The following is an 18,566-nucleotide window of genomic DNA, read 5'->3' on the forward strand; positions in this document are numbered from 1 at the left end:
GAATAGATTGAATAATAATGACCCGAAATGAATAACAAAGTATCTAAAGAACCTTATAGGTGGAAAGAAAGCGTGGTACAAAAGGTTTATGAATGGGGAAGTCAGTTTAGAACAACAATTCGTACAACTGGTTAGAAATATTAAGAGAGATAAGGAGGGCAAAAAACTAAGAAGTTCCCATAGCAGGGTTAAGCAAACAAAAATCCTAAAAAATTGTTTTAGTTATTTCAAACTAAGATTAGAGAAAGGATAGGTCTATTAAAACTCGAGAAGGGTCAGATAACTGATAATGACGCAGATATGAGTAGTATTTTTAATAAATATTTTATCTTTGTATTTACTAAAGAGGAACTTAACATTATCCCTTCAGCCTAACAAGTCAACACCACCCCACAATACCTTCCACCACCCCTCACTACCCTCAACCAACCCGCAGTACCCTCCACCACCCCTCACTACCCTCAACCAACCCGCAGTACCCTCCAACACCCCACACTACCCTCAAACACCCCACACTTCCCTCCACCACCCCACACTACCGTCCACCAGCCCACACTTCCCTCCACCACCCCACACTACCCTCCACCAACCCACACTACCCTCCAACACCTCCACACTACCCTCCACCACCCCACTCTACCCTCCAACACACCACTCTACCCTCCACCACCCCACACTACCCTCCACCACTCAACACTACCCTCCACCACCCCACACTACCCTCCACCATTCCACACTACCCTCCACCACCTCCACACTACCCTCTACCACCCCACACTACCCTCCACCATGCCACTCTACCCTCCACCACCCCAAACTACCCTCCACCAACCCACACTGCCCTCCACCACCCCACACTACCCTCCACCACCTCCACACTACCCTCCACCACCCCTCACTACCCTCTACTATCTCCACACTACCCTCCAACACCCCACACTACCCTCCACCACCCCGCACTACCCTCCACCACCCCACACTACCCTCCACCACTCCACAACACCCTCCACCACCCCACACCACCCCACACTACCCTCCACCACCCCATACTACCCTCCACCACCCCGCACTACCCACCACCACCCCACACTACCCTCCACCACCCCACACTACCCTCCACCACCCCACACTACCTTCCACAATGCCACTCTATCCTCCACCACCCCAAACTACCCTCCACCACCCCAAACTACCCCTCCACTACCCCATACTACTCTCCACCACCCCACACTACCCACCATAACCCCACACTACCCTCCACCACCCCACACTACCCTCCACCACCCCAAACTACCCACCAGCAACCCACACCTCCCTCCACTACCCCACACCATCCCATACTACCCTCAACCACCTCCACACTACGCTCCACCACCCCACACTACCCTCCACCACCCCACACTACCATCCACCACTTATCTCTACCCTCCACCACCCCACACTACCCTCCACCACTTATCTCTACCCTCCACCACCCCCACTTCCCTCCACCACTTATCTCTACCCTCCACCACCCCACACTACCTACCACCACCCCACACTTCCCTCCACCACTTATCTCTACCCTCCACCACCCCACACTACCCTCCACCACCCCACACTACCCTCCACCACCCCACATTACCCCCCACCACCCCACACTACCCTTTACGATCCCACACTACCCTTTACGACCCCACACTACCCTCCACCACCCCACATCTCCCTCCACCACCCCACATTACCCTCCACATCCCCACACTAATCTCCACCACTTATCTCTACCCTCCACCACCCCACACTACCCTCCACCATCCCATACTACCCTCCCCAACCTCACACTACCCTCCACCACCCCACACTACCCTCCACCACCCCACACTACCCTCCACCAACCCACACTACCCTCCACCACCCCACACTACCCTCCACCAACCCACACTACCCTCCACCACCCCACAACACCCTCTACCACCTCACACTACCCTCTGCTACCCCACACTACCCTCCTCCATCCCACACTACCCTCCACAATCCCACACTACCCTCCACCACCTCCCCACTGCTCTCCACTACCCCACACTACCCTCCACCACCTCACACTACCCTCCACTACCCCACAACACCCTCTACCACCCCACACTACCCTCCACCACGATACTCTACCCTTCACCACCCCACACTACCCTCCACCACCCCACACTACCCTCCACCACCCCACACAACCCTCCACCACCCCACACTACCCTCCACCACCCCACACTACCCTCCACCACTTCTCTCTACCCTCCACCACCCCACACTACCCTCCACCACCCCACACTACCCTCCACCACCCCACACTACCCTCCACCACTTATCTCTACCCTCCACCACCCCACACTACCCTCCACCACCCCACACTATCCTCCACTACTTATCTCTTCCCTCCACCACATCACATTACCCTCCACCACCCCAACACTATCCTCCACCACTTATATCTTCTCTCCACCACCCCGCACTCCCCTCCACCACTTATCTCTACCCTCCACCACTTATCTCTACCCTCCACCACCCCACACTACCCTCCACCACCTCATACTACCCTCCCCCAACCCACACTACCCTCCACCACTTATCTCTACCCTCAACCAACCCACACTACCCTCAACCACATAAAAGGTTGATGCATAAGCTAGAGAAACAGGCAGGAGTAACTGGTAGGGCGCTCCAGTGCATAAGGGAGTACCTAAATAATAGGAAGCACAGAGTTACAGTGAGGGGTGAGACCTCAGACTGGCGTGAAGTCACCAGTGGAGTCCCACAGGGCTCTGTACTTGGACCTATCCTGTTTCTGATATACGTAAATGATCTCCCAGAGGGTATAGACTCATTCCTCTCTATGTTTTCTGACGACGCCAAAATTATGAGAAGGATTAAGACAGAGGAGGACAGCTTGAGGCTTCAAGAAGACCTGGACAAGCTGCAGGAATGGTCGAACAAATGGCTGTTAGAGTTTAATCCAAGCAAATGTAATGTAATGAAGATAGGGGTAGGAAGCCGGAGACCAGATACAAGGTATCACTTGGGAGATGAAATACTTCAAGAGTCCGAGAGAGAAAGACCTGGGGGTTGATATCACGCCAGACCTGTCCCCTGATGCTCATATCAAGACGATAACAGCAGCAGCATATGTCAGGTTGGCTAACATAAGAACGGCCTTTAGAAACTTGTGTAAGGAATCATTCAGAACATTATATACCAAATATGTCAGACCAATCCTGGAGTATGCGGCACCAGCATGGAGTCCATATCTAGTCAAGCATAAGACTAAAATGAAAAAGGTTCAAAGGTTTGCCACCAGACTAGCACCCGAGCTGAGAGGTATGAGCTACGAGGAGAGACTACGGGAATTAAACCTCACTTCGTTGGAAGACAGAAGAGTTAGGGGGGACATGATCACCACATTCAAGATCCTCAAGGGAATTGACAGGGTTGATAAAGACAGGCTGTTTAACACAAGGGGCACACGCACTAGGGGACACAGGTGGAAACTGAGTGCCCAAATGAGCCACAGAGATATTAGAAAGAACTTTTTTAGTGTCAGAGTGGTTGACAAATGGAATGCATTAGGAAGTGATGTGGTGGAGGCTGACTCCATACACAGTTTCAAGTGTAGATATGATAGAGCCCAATAGGCTCAGGAACCTGTACACCTGTTGATTGACAGTTGAGAGGCGGGACCAAAGAGCCAGAGCTCAACCCCCGCAAGCACAACTAGGTGAGTACAACTAGGTGAGTACACTTCCCTCCATCACCCCACACTACCCTACACCACTTATCTCTACCCTCCACCACCCCACATTACCCTCCACAACCCCACACTTCCCTCCATTACCCCACACTACCCTCCACCACTTATATCTACCCTCCACCACCCCACATTACCCTCCACAACACCACACTACCCTCCACGACTTATCTCTACCCTCCACCACCCCACATTCCCCTCCACCACTTATCTCTACCCTCCACCATCCCACACTACCCTTCACCACCTCATACTACCCTTCCCCAACCCACACTACCCTCCCCAACCCTCACTACCCTCCACCACCCCACACTACCCTCCACCACCCCACACTACCCTCCACCACCCTACACTACCCTCCACCACCCCACACTACCCTCTACCACCCCACACAACCCTCCACCACCCCACATTACCCTCCACCACCCCACACTACCCTCCACCACCCCACACGACCCTCCACACTACCCTCCACCATCCCACACTACCCTCCACTACCCCACACTACCCTCCGCCACACCACACTACCCTCCTCCACCCCACACTACCCTCCACCACCCCACACTACCCTCCACCACCCCACACTACCCTCTACCACCCCACACAACCCTCCACCATCCCTCACTACCCTCCACCACCCCTCACTACCCTCTACCATCCCACACTACCCTCAACCACCCCACACGACCCTCCATAACCCAATATATATACTCTATATATAAACAATATATTCTCTCGTGATTTTGTTCAGTTTGGGGTTTTAAGAAAAAACATCATACCAATGTTATATCACAGAAAACGAATTTTTCAATAACTCATGTATTTGTCTTATAATATGGAAATGCATTCATATAATAGATAACAATATGAATAGCAAAATTTCTGTAAATCCCCTATCATGTTGGAATCTGTGGAAATGAATGTGCAAATGTGCTGGCTGCTGAAGGAAACCACATTGTATTCATTTTGGATACAAATGTAGATGGAGATTCAGAATGGAAACAATTATAGTTGAACATGCAGAGGAGTTTAAGAATCTGTGGTAAGAGTGATGGACACAGCCTTGACAACTATACTTCAGAAAATGTAAACATCTAAGAGTCAATAGAAATATGTGTAGAATAATAAACCCTACATGATTTGAGTTAGGGAAAACACCATTTATCATATAGATACTGTTCTTAAGGATTCTCCCATTTTGCACCCGCAAGATAACATATAAGATTTTAAGGGTTGACGAATGTTATCTTCTTGTTTAATAAACTGTGCACTTGAGACATAGTTAATAAGAACACACCAATATATAAGACAACAAAACGTTTTCAGATTCTTCACAACAATTTCCAGCAACTTTTACAATTTATATAAATTATTTTAGGGAATAGTACATAAATTTAATATTTAAACATGATATTAGTGTTTAGTGAAATGCATAAGGAGTCAAAATGTGTTAAAAAAAACGAATTTTAGAAAATTTGGACAACTACTTTTTTTCTGATCATAGAATAAATAAATGTATTTTAAAGGTTTCATTCAGTCATTAAATATCATTCACAATTTACTAATGAATTTTACAAAAAACACCATAAATTTTATATTTAAACATGTAAAAACTATTTGTAATACATTAGGAACAAAATAGTTGTAGAAAAACAATTTATTATAAAACCTATGTGTTTGGATTTTTGGATTAAAAGTTTCTCAAAGGCTCTCCTGCACCATTCTCAATGCAAGTCATTCCTACACCTATGGGAAGAGATAGATGAACGTTTTCTATTCGATTTGTGTTTGCTGGGATTGTGCCTTCAGCCTGAAGTCTCCAAAGGAATTTGTTGACTTACTGGGGGGAACACAGGCCGCAGGGATAAGAGCCTCCTTGGATGTAGAATCACTGTTTACCAACGTACCTGTGGATGAAACAATCGGGATGATAGCAAACAAAGAGTATCGTGATCTGGCCTGTATTCCTCTTGACATACCAGAAAACATTCTAAGGAAACTACTCCAAGCTTGTACTAAAAATGCACCCTTCTTGAGCCCAGACGGGCACATGTATAAGCAAGTAGATGGGGTAGCCATGGGTTCTCCCTTAGGTGTCCTGTTTGCGAACTTCTACATGGGTACCATCGAACAGAAGGTCTTAGTAGAAATGAACTTGAAACCGGCCATATACTGCAGGTATGGTGACGACATTTTTACACAGGTACCTGATGTCAGACATCTGCAGGAGCTAAAAGACGCATTTGAGCGGAATTCTGTGTTGCGTTTCACTTACGAGATGGAGAAGGATGGGAAGCTGCCTTTTCTAGATGTAACAGTCATGGAAAGGAGCGGTTTCCACACTGCAGTCTACACTAAGGAAACAAACATAGGAATGTGCTCAATGCCAACAGTGACTGCCCAGACAGGTACAAGAGGAGTGTTGTTAACGCTTATGTCGACCGTGCTCTCAGTCACAGCTCAGGATGGAAGCTAATCGATGAAGAACTCTGTAGGGTAAGGCAGGTCCTAGTCAACAACAGCTTCTCCAATGGTTTCCTTGAAGACATCATAAGAAGGAAGGTGAAACACCATGCAACCTCTGAAGAGAACACTAACACAACACCTTTACCCCCTATTAGACTATTTTACAGGAACTTCTTTTCCACAGCTCATAAAATGGAGGAAAGGGTCCTGAAAGATATTGTTGATAGGAACGTTATCCCTACAGACAAAAATCAGAAGATACAATTGACGATTTACTATAAAACCAGAAAAACGGCCAACCTACTCATGAGAAACTCTCCAGACACAAAGCAGAACGCTTTAAAAGAGACCAACGTCGTCTATGCCTTCAAATGCCCACTTGGGGACTGTAAGCCTCAAAGAACTCAGTACATAGGCAAGACAACAACATCTCTTTCCAGGCGATTAACGATGCATAAGCAACAGGGCTCCATTAAGGAACTTATAATCTCTTCCCACAACCAGACCATCACCAGAGAAATCTGAACAAATAACACAGAAATCATCAATAGATACAGCGATAGCAGGCGGCTTGATATCTGCGAGACACTACACATCAAGAAGTCAACACCAGCAATCAACAGCCAATTAATGCACAACTATATTCTACCCACCTCAAGACTCCGCTCCAATATAGAAGCATCAAGAAATATGGACCAATAGGCTTTCTACAATCACTTCCATTTCAATACCCATTGTTTCGTGTTCTGTTTTGTGTTGATGAAATTACCACCTCACCCCATGCACCTCACTCAAATATAGATATAAACAAATCGGAGATATGTAAGTTCTATTCAGTTGTGTATGTGTAAAGTCTTTGAAAATGTAATAAGTTTTACGAAACGCGCTCAAGTGTCGCGTCAGACTAGAAATAAAAATGAATTTTGGAGAATTGATTTTTGAATTACCTCCAACAGTGAAAACAAATGTACGAAAGATTGAGAAAATTCGTGTTAGAATTATTAATCTTACTTTTCGGTCATATTTAATAATATATATATATATATAAATATATATATATATATATATATATATATATATATATATATATATATATATATATATATATATATATATATATATATATATATATTGTTGGGGTTTCACCTCTCTATTCTTACTCTGGGGTGAGCAATAGTTATGCTCAAGGTCACTCACCGTAGCCCTGCGGGTCTTCACTCGATCCTCACGGCGCCACTGCACGCCAGGAGAGTCTCCCAGTCAATCTTAACGGCCTCTTATTAAGAAAGAGTGAGAACACAACTCGTTCACTTGACTGTCGTGTGCCCTCCCCAACAATCGGGCTCTACGGTTAACCACAAGGTCGCCAACTGGTGTTTTAGGTGGCCAGTAACACCATCAGTGGACTGGTGGAATTAGTGGTAGCCTTGGCAAGGTCACACTCCAAAAGATCAGGAATCAAGCAGGTACTTATTGTTATCACTCTGTGCTTACCGGTATAATATAGCCACAAGATCAATGGAGGGGATGATATAAACACAAAGATAGTTTTGTATTTTACTTAAAAGGCATGAAAGATGTCACAAGGCCAAACAATAATCAATAAATCAACTGATCCTCACGCGGCCGGTAATTCCCACGAATAGTATGCGATCACTAGGTGGCAACACCTCCCCTCCTCATCAAGTGTCAAGAACAGCTGATCGCCTGGCCCCCGCGCGGAAGCTCTTTGCTTGTTTTCAGAATCACACGCGCTGTTTCTTTAAGTTCTCCAATATTACTATGAACTCGCACACACGATATTGGCTACAATAGCACGTATCACTTGGTTACACTGTAATCAGGCTCAAACAGTCTTTTCTACAATCAATGCTACAATGACTCACTGCAATGGTCTTACACTGTTATTCATCCAACAATATATTATGAAATATTAACACTGGAGTTTTCAGTACTTTCTCTCGTGGGCGATAACGCAATAATTCACTGTACTCACAAATGACTAATCACTGCATGAACATAGCATATATAATGTAAATACATCAAATATCAATACATGGAAAATAAATGGTTTCTGGGCACACAGCCTAACCTCCAAATACTAGCATAATATTATATATAATTTACCACTATATGTTCATATCAAAATCTATAGAAAGATATACACAACACAGTAAATTTATCACTTGTTCCTGGTGCCTGTACACACCAATAATCAACATGAATATTACAAGTACTCTTGATAGTACTGTCTAGCACACTGGTGCTTTACCGTGACATGGGTGAGACTTGCTCACGACATATAAAATCCTCAGGCCAGATAATATAGCCGAATAATATAGCTAACTAAAGGGGAATAGGGAGGGAACTAGAAACACCTACTTCACCCTATCCTCCGATGAGAGTCGAGATGTAGCTCCTGGTCCTCGTGTCGGGAACGCCCGCACACACACGTCGTCGTGTCCTATCAGAGCCTCTCGTCGTCCCACCGTTTAGCGCGTCGTCTCCGTGCCTCCTCACTGCAGGTCCTTCCTCCTTCTTGACTTCTTGAAGGTTGGAGTCGGTCTCCTGGCCGTCGTCTTCTCCCAGCAACAGCTGTCGCCTACGTCTCAGCTACAGTCGTCCGGTTTCCCCAAATAGTCCTCTCCTTCCTCAGCTACCCAGTGGCTCTGTCTGCCACTACGCTGTCACGAACTGGTGAATTGCCACAGACGTCACATACGTCACTGCACGGCTTCACTGCTTCTTGCACAGCACCTGACTGGAGCACTTGTTGCTCAAATAACCGTCAATTCCCTCTTCTGGTTCAACACATGAACTAGGGAAGACTTCTCAGAGTACTGGCGGACTTCAGGTGACGCGTAAATCCACGGGAGCGGGAGACAACTGTCCAACTGACAGGACCACTCGTCGCACGTCCAACCTCTATGACGTGTCGTGTCTGACTGATGGCGCCAGCCCGGCTCGCGGGCCGGACCCCCTTCCTTCGTGACGTCACTTTTGCCACGGGAGGTTTTCATTGGCTCCCGGTGCCACATTGCTGTCGGTGACCAATCCGGTGCCACTGACGTCACACGGTTTTGGCGGGAGATCAGGGAGGCAAGCGCCATCTTGGCTCCCTAAAGGGCCTAAACCACAGGCCAAAATATTACTATTTCACAAATTTCTCGGCTCTCCGAGAACACTCCACTCTCTCCCATATATCAAATTGTAGCCTGCAACGTAGAGAACGCTTGGGAAAAGTAGACATGACTCTTACTGCAGGCGTGGGAGAATTATAAGGCGGGGAACACCGTCACATACCCCTCCCCTTAAAATAAGAGTCATGTCCGGTTAGTGCATACGGGATAGGGCATCCGCTACCACGTTGTCCTTCCCCTTGATGTGCTTGACCTCGATCCTTGTCAGACTCCCAGTGTCGGTGAGACGGGTGCCGTCCGCCCTGGACCACTTACTTTCCTCCTCCGGGAGTTCTCGGTCCCCCTGTACACACAGAACCGTCTTCCGCTGGGGTTCTTGGGACTCCGTTCCGTCCTGCCTGGCGGCTCCTCCTTCCACCGTGAAGAAAGGTCTCAGGCGGTCTGCGTGACACACCTGTTTCTTCCGGGGTCCATCCGGCTTCCCAATCTCGTACGACACTGGACTCAACCGTCGCATCACCTGGTATGGTCCCTTGAACCGCGACTTGGTCACCTTACCTTTACCTGGAAACAAAACTATCACTTGGGCTCCGACCTGAAAATCCCTCTGCGCAGCTCTCCTGTTGTACCACTCCGACATCTTACGTTGCACCTTCTTCAGGAGTTTCCTAGCCAGTCCCTTCGCTCGAGTGAGACGTTCTTTGAACTTCTGGACATATTTATTCACCGTTCCCACGGTCGCTCCTGGTGTCCATCGTTCCTTCATCATAGATAGCATGGCATATATAATACAGATAAATGGAAAGTAAGCCTTCTCAGGACCCACACGTCCTCCTTCGGCCTTACTAACCAATTCGGGGACCTCCTCCTGCTGTAACTCTCCGAGACGAGCGCGGTTTACCCCTGGAGAACTGGTGAGGGTCACCTGCAACTCACCATTCGGGCTACTTTCGCCCTCCGCTCGTTCTCTGGGTCCTACGCAGAGGTGATCTGTTCCCAGGCTGTCAGTCGACTCCTCAGCCCCATCAGATCCACAACCTCCTGGTTCTTTGCGTTGTCTCGGTGTCACCGTACAAACTGGGATCGCCACCGGTGCGATTCCCTTCTCGTCCCCACAGACGTTCAACACTCCGCCTGTCTCCTCGTGTTGTTCTGGGCACTCTTCGCCTTTCACGAGATGCGGGAGGACATATCCTCCACACGCGTCATTCCCCAAGATGACCTGTGCCTCCATCTTGGGCATTGATGTACAGACTCCCACCACTAGGGTCTGGCAGCCATATTCGGAATTTAAAGTTACCTGGTGTAGGGGCATCCTCACTGGGCCTCCCACAGTGGTCACACTTGCCACCCCCACACTGGTACTTTTGTAACCCTCGGGGAACAGGGTTTCACTTACCAGGGTAAAGTCATCCCCGGTGTCTCTTAGCATCTTCACTGGGATGGGGTCTGCGACCCCCATCCTTACGGTTCCTTGACACATGAATGGGTGAACTTTCTTCTCCCCATTCAGCACGGGTTCATCCCGCACTCCCTCGGCCCTCTGGTCCTCGAACACCACTAAAGCAATGTGTCCCCGCTGCTTAGGGCGTATGCATTCCCGCGCGACGTGTCCGGGTATTCCGCAGTTGTAGCAGCGGCCCCTTGGCGGAGACCATCCGCCACCGCTCGCCTTAGCACTGCCTCCAGAGACCGTCGCACCCTGTGTCTTTCCCGCACCGCTTGTTGTTTCCTTCGTTGCAGTAACAACTCCCGAGCTTTCAGCTTGGCTCTCCTCTATCGGCTCTACAACACCTTTTGTTCCTCGGGTGTCCCAACTTGAGAGGTGGGATTTGGGAGAACTCGCTCCTGTCCTCCATCCATCCGTCCTTCTATAACTCCTATCGTTTCCGACGTATGCGGGTGGTCGGTGCTGTCCCTCTCGGCGTGGACGTAGGGCTTCTTCTAACATGTCGGCTCGGTCGGCTGCGGCCCTCAGGTCCTTTATGTCCGCCTCCTTTATCCTCATCCTGATCTCAGGAGAGAGCACGGACATAAACTTTTCCATGGCCATTAGTTCTTTGATCTCTTCGGCCGACCCCGCTTCCTCAGAGTCCTGCCACTTAAGGAGCTTTCTTTCTATGTGCCTCACCGTCTCCGCATACGATTTTCCTGGTGACCGGGTTATTCTCTAAACCTCTTTCTGTAACACTCTGGCGTGAGCTTAAAAGAACGGAGCGCAGCTCGTTTTACCGCATCGTAGTTAGTGCATTCTTGGAAGTCGAGCATAGTGAAGGCTTGGCGAGCTTCACCTGTGAGCCTCCCTTGGACCAACTCCGCCCACTCCGCCCTCGGCCACCTCTTCATAGCAGCAACTCTCTCAAAGTGATCGAAGAAACTTTCGGCTTCACTAGGCACAAAGACCGGCAGGTCTCGTTCCCTCACTCGTCGGTCTTCCATTTGCGGCGGGGCAGGGGCACCTAGTCCCAGTTCAGCTCGCTTCAGCTCCACCTCCTTGTTGGCTTCTATTTCCCTTGGCCTCAGCCTAACTTCTCGCTCGTGTTCTTCCCGGCGTAGCTGTGCTTCTCGTTCCTCACGCTTCAGCTGTGCTTCTGCTTCTCGCTCTCGCTCTTCCCGGCGCAGCTGTGCTTCTTGTTCCTCACGCTGCATCTGTGCTTCTCGCTCCTCACGCTTCATCTGTGATTCTTGCTCCTGTTCTTCTTTGCGCAGCTGTGCTTCTCGCTCTTGTTCTTCTTTGCGCTGCTGTACTTCTTCTCTCCTCAGCTGCGCTTCTGCTTCTCGCTCTTCCTTGCGCTGCTGTGCTTCTCGCTCTTGTTCTTCTTTGCGCTGCTGTGCTTCTTCTCTCCTCAGCTGCGCTTCTGCTTCTCGCTCTTCTTTAAGCTGCTGTGCTTCCAGCTGCAACTTCATTATTTCCAGCTTAATGCTGTGCCTGCTGCCGCTGGATCCCCTGCTGCTTCCACCAATACTCAGGTGCTCACCCACACTGGCAGGTGTTTGGGGTCGTTCCTCCCCCAAAGCTTCCTCTCGAGCCCTGAGCTGAGCCATTATCTCTAGTCTTCTTTCTGCCACTCTGGCAGATTTCAGCTTTATTCCGAAATGATCCACTATTGCCTGTAACTGTGCCTTGGTGCACTCTTCCAGCACCTGTTCGTCTTTAGAGTCAATAAACCTCGCTACTTTATCATCCTCCATCTTGTGCTACGAGTGTTAACCTGCACCTGATCTCTAACACCACTGCCAAGTACCACCACTGCAACCTTTACTTCGATCGAGATCCTGGCAAGGTCGCCAAATGTTGGGGTTTCACCTCTCTATTCTAATCTATTCTTACTCTGGGGTGAGCAATAGTTATGCTCAAGGTCACTCACCGTAGCCCTGCGGGTCTTCACTCGATCCTCACGGCGCCACTGCACGCCAGGAGAGTCTCCCAGTCAATCTTAACGGCCTCTTATTAAGAAAGAGTGAGAACACAACTCGTTCACTTGACTGTCGTGTGCCCTCCCCAACAATCGGGCTCTACGGTTAACCACAAGGTCGCCAACTGGTGTTTTAGGTGGCCAGTAACACCATCAGTGGACTGGTGGAATTAGTGGTAGCCTTGGCAAGGTCACACTCCAAAAGATCAGGAATCAAGCAGGTACTTATTGTTATCACTCTGTGCTTACCGGTATAATATAGCCACAAGATCAATGGAGGGGATGATATAAACACAAAGATAGTTTTGTATTTTACTTAAAAGGCATGAAAGATGTCACAAGGCCAAACAATAATCAATAAATCAACTGATCCTGACGCGGCCGGTAATTCCCACGAATAGTATGCGATCACTAGGTGGCAACACCTCCCCTCCTCATCAAGTGTCAAGAACAGCTGATCGCCTGGCCCCCGCGCGGAAGCTCTTTGCTTGTTATCAGAATCACGCGCGCTGTTTCTTTAAGTTCTCCAATATTACTATGAACTCGCACACACGATATTGGCTACAATAGCACGTATCACTTGGTTACACTGTAATCAGGCTCAAACAGTCTTTTCTACAATCAATGCTACAATGACTCACTGCAATGGTCTTACACTGTTATTCATCCAACAATATATTATGAAATATTAACACTGGAGTTTTCAGTACTTTCTCTCGTGGGCGATAACGCAATAATTCACTGTACTCACAAATGACTAATCACTGCATGAACATAGCATATATAATGTAAATACATCAAATATCAATACATGGAAAATAAATGGTTTCTGGGCACACAGCCTAACCTCCAAATACTGGCATAATATTATATATAATTTACCACTATATGTTCATATCAAAATCTATAGAAAGATATACACAACACAGTAAATTTATCACTTGTTCCTGGTGCCTGTACACACCAATAATCAACATGAATATTACAAGTACTCTTGATAGTACTGTCTAGCACACTGGTGCTTTACCGTGACATGGGTGAGACTTGCTCACGACATATAAAATCCTCAGGCTAGATAATATAGCCGAATAATATAGCTAACTAAAGGGGAATGGGGAGGGAACTAGAAACACCTACTTCACCCTATCCTCCGATGAGAGTCGAGATGTAGCTCCTGGTCCTCGTGTCAGGAACGCCCCCACACACACGTCGTCGTGTCCTATCAGAGCCTCTCGTCGTCCCACCGTTTAGCGCGTCGTCTCCGTGCCTCCTCACTGCAGGTCCGTCCTCCTTCTTGACTTCTTGAAGGTTGGAGTCGGTCTCCTGGCCGTCGTCTTCTCCCAGCAACAGCTGTCGCCTACGTCTCAGCTACAGTCGTCCGGTTTCCCCAAATAGTCCTCTCCTTCCTCAGCTACCCAGTGGCTCTGTCTGCCACTACGCTGTCATGAACTGGTGAATTGCCACAGACGTCACATACGTCACTGCACGGCTTCACTGCTTCTTACACAGCACCTGACTGGAGCACTTGTTGCTCAAATAACCGTCAATTCCATCTTCTGGTTCAACACATGAACTAGGGAAGACTTCTCAGAGTACTGGCGGACTTCAGGTGACGCGTAAATCCATGGGAGCGGGAGACAACTGTCCAACTGACAGGACCACTCGTCGCACGTCCGACCTCTATGACGTGTCGTGTCTGACTGATGGCGCCAGCCCGGCTCGCGGGCCGGACCCCCTTCCTTCGTGACGTCACTTTTGCCACGGGAGGTTTTCATTGGCTCCCGGTGCCACATTGCTGTCGGTGACCAATCCGGTGCCACTGATGTCACACGGTTTTGGCGGGAGATCAGGGAGGCAAGCGCCATCTTGGCTCCCTAAAGGGCCTAAACCACAGGCCAAAATATTATTATTTCACAAATTTCTCGGCTCTCCGAGAACACTCCACTCTCTCCCATATATCAAATTGTAGCCCGCAACGTAGAGAACGCTTGGGAAAAGTAGACATGACTCTTACAGCAGGCGTGGGAGAATTATAAGGGGGGGAACACCGTCACAATATATATATATTTATATAAATATATATATATATATATATATATATATATATATATATATATATATATATATATATATATATATTTTATTAAATATGACCGAAAAAGTAAGATTAATAATTCTAACACGAATTTTCTCAATCTTTCGTACATTATGCTTCACTGTTGGAGGTAAATCAAAAATCACTTCTCCAAAATTCATTTTTATTTCTAGTCCTGACGCGACACGGGCGCGTTTCGTAAAACTTATTACATTTTCAAAGACTTCACAAATACACAACTGATTAGAACTTGCGTTTCCCTGATTTTATATCTACATTTGAGTGAGGTGGGAAGGGTGATGTGGCATTACATTTGAGTGAGGTGGGAAGGATGATGTGGCATTAGAGGATATTAATAGGGTATTAAAAGTATCAACACAAGACAGAACACGAAACAATGGATATTGAATAGAAGTGTTTGTAGAAAGCCTATTGGTCCATATTTCTTGATGCTTCTATATTGGAGCGGAGTCTTGAGGTGGGTAGAATATAGTTGTGCAATAATTGGCTGTTGATTGCTGGTGTTGACTTCTTGATGTGTAGTGCCTCGCAAACGTCAAGCCGCCTGCTATCGCTGTACCTATCGATGATTTCTGTGTTGTTTACTAGGATTTCTCTGGCGATGGTTTGGTTATGGGAAGAGATTATATGTTCCTTAATGGAGCCCTGTTGTTTATGCATCGTTAAACGCCTAGAAAGAGATGTTGTTGTCTTGCCTATATACTGGTTTTTTTGGAGCTTACAGTCCCCAAGTGGGCATTTGAAGGCATAGACGACGTTAGTCTCTTTTAAAGCGTTCTGTTTCGTGTCTGGAGAGTTTCTCATGAGTAGGCTGGCCGTTTTTCTGGTTTTATAGTAAATCGTCAGTTGTATCCTCTGATTTTTGTCTGTAGGGATAACGTTTCTATTAACAATATCTTTCAGGACCCTTTCCTCTGTTTTATGAGCTGTGGAAAAGAAGTTCCTGTAAAATAGTCTAATAGGGGGTATAGGTGTTGTGTTAGTTGTCTCTTCGGAGGTTGCATGGCTTTTCACTTTCCTTCTTATGATGTCTTCGATGAAACCATTGGAGAAACCGTTATTGACTAGAACCTGCCTTACCCTACAGAGTTCTTCGTCGACTTGCTTCCATTCTGAGCTGTGGCTGAGAGCACGGTCGACGTATGCGTTAACAACACTCCTCTTGTACCTGTCAGGGCAGTCGCTGTTGGCATTTAGGCACATTCCTATGTTTGTTTCCTTTGTGTAGACTGCAGTGTGGAAACCTCCGCCCTTTTCCATGACTGTTACATCTAGAAAAGGCAGCTTCCCATCCTTTTCCGTCTCGTAAGTGAAACGCAGCACGGAACTCTGCTCAAATGCTGCGGATGCAAATGCAAATGAATCAAATATATATATATATATATATATATATATATATATATATATATATATATATATATATATATATATATGAATGGGATTGGGTGGATATAAATAGGAGCCGCCTCGTTTGGGCCAATAGGCCTTCTGCAGTTATCTTCATTCGAATATTCTTTTTAGTCCTAGCTTTGCTCAAGTCAAGGTACACAACATCACAAACCTTATCACTGTCAACTGCCTCAAATATGCTGGAATAAATTGATAGCAAATTTGGTAAACATGATCGGCAATCTGTAAAACCATGTTGTGAATCCTTTATTATTTATGCTTTTCAAGATGAGGACGAATGGTATTTACAATTATCGATTCAAGTAATTTTCCCACAATAGACGTTAGGCTAATTGGCCGATAATTTGATGAAAGTGGTCTATCTCCTTGCTTGAAAATTGGAACCACATTTGGGACCTTCCAAGACTCTGGCACTCTGCCTGACTCTAATGATTTATTTAATATGGAAAAGCTCGCAAATCTCCTCTTTGCATTCCTTAATTCAATTCAATTCAATCCAATTCATTTCAATTGAATTAATTATACAGGTAAAAGTACATACATAGAAAATGAGCTGCAAACATAATGTTGGATTTATAGATAGAGCTAATAAATACAATACCTAAAGCCACTAATACGCACAGCGTTTTGGGCAAAAATGCCCTGGCAAACACTTCGTCTGGCCCAGGGGATTTGTTTGGCTTGAGTGTCACTGTTTGTTTAATATCATCCTCCCTGGTAACTGCTAAATTAGTCAACCTGTCTTCTTCCCCACCCACATAGACTTGGTGACACTACCAGCGCCACCATGGTGACACTACCAGCACCACTATCACCCACCATGGGAAACACTGGTGACACTACCAGCACCACTATCACCCACCATGGTGACACTACCAGCACCACTATCACCCACCATGGTGACACTACCAGCACCACTATCACCCACCATGGTGACACTACCAGTACCACTATCACCCACCATGGTGACACTACCAGCACCACTATCACCCACCATGGTGACACTACCAGCACCACTATCACCCACCATGGTGACACTACCAGCACCACTATCACCCACCATGGTGACACTACCAGCACCACTATCACCCACCATGGTGACACTACCAGCACCACTATCACCCACCATGGTGACACTACCAGCACCACTATCACCCACCATGGTGACACTACCAGCACCACTATCACCCACCATGGTGACACTACCAGCACCACTATCACCCACCATGGTGACACTACCAGCACCACTATCACCCACCATGGTGACACTACCAGCACCACTATCACCCACCATGGTGACACTACCAGCACCACTATCACCCACCATGGTGACACTACCAGCACCACTATCACCCACCATGGTGACACTACCAGCACCACTATCACCCACCATGGTGACACTACCAGCACCACTATCACCCACCATGGTGACACTACCAGCACCACTATCACCCACCATGGTGACACTACCAGCACCACTATCACCCACCATGGTGACACTACCAGCACCACTATCACCCACCATGGTGACACTACCAGCACCACTATCACCCACCATGGTGACACTACCAGCACCACTATCACCCACCATGGTGACACTACCAGCACCACTATCACCCACCATGGTGACACTACCAGCACCACTATCACCCACCATGGTGACACTACCAGCACCACTATCACCCACCATGGTGACACTACCAGCACCACTATCACCCACCATGGTGACACTACCAGCACCACTATCACCCACCATGGTGACACTACCAGCACCACTATCACCCACCATGGTGACACTACCAGCACCACTATCACCCACCATGGTGACACTACCAGCACCACTATCACCCACCATGGTGACACTACCAGCACCACTATCACCCACCATGGGAAACACTGGTAACATTAGAGGTGCCATTTTGAAAATTTAACATTTCCTAAATTACTGGTAATTGTTAGAATTGGGAGGAGATGAAATAATCACACTTCTTCATATGGAATTTTTATGGAATTTAAGTTATGGAGTTTTTCCTGATAATAATATAAACAAAGTGTTTCATAAAGTTCTCAGGAGTTATGTGTCATTGTGAACCTAACAATGACTTGTTCTTCAGGAGGATGGACGGTGTTACTCCGGAGAGACAATAATGTTGTTCCTGCGGTGAACTTCACCAGAGACTGGGAGGCCTACAAGACCGGCTTCGGTAACGCCTCCACAGAGTATTGGTTAGGTAAGTGGAAATACT

General features: G+C 47.3%; 1 protein-coding gene across 2 annotated transcripts in view; it reads left to right on the forward strand.

Annotated features, from left to right (window-relative positions):
• LOC138351627 (angiopoietin-2-like) overlaps positions 1 to 18,566 on the forward strand; it is a 289,479-nt gene that overhangs the window by 148,775 nt on the left and 122,138 nt on the right. For both annotated transcript variants that reach the window (XM_069303625.1, XM_069303624.1), the window contains exon 6: positions 18,435 to 18,551. In XM_069303625.1, the coding sequence (XP_069159726.1) occupies positions 18,435 to 18,551 (117 nt within the window). The remainder of the gene's footprint in view (positions 1 to 18,434; positions 18,552 to 18,566) is intronic.

The sequence above is a fragment of the Procambarus clarkii genome, chromosome 50 (assembly GCF_040958095.1).
Source record: "Procambarus clarkii isolate CNS0578487 chromosome 50, FALCON_Pclarkii_2.0, whole genome shotgun sequence".
NCBI classification, from domain to species: Eukaryota; Metazoa; Arthropoda; class Malacostraca; order Decapoda; family Cambaridae; genus Procambarus; species Procambarus clarkii.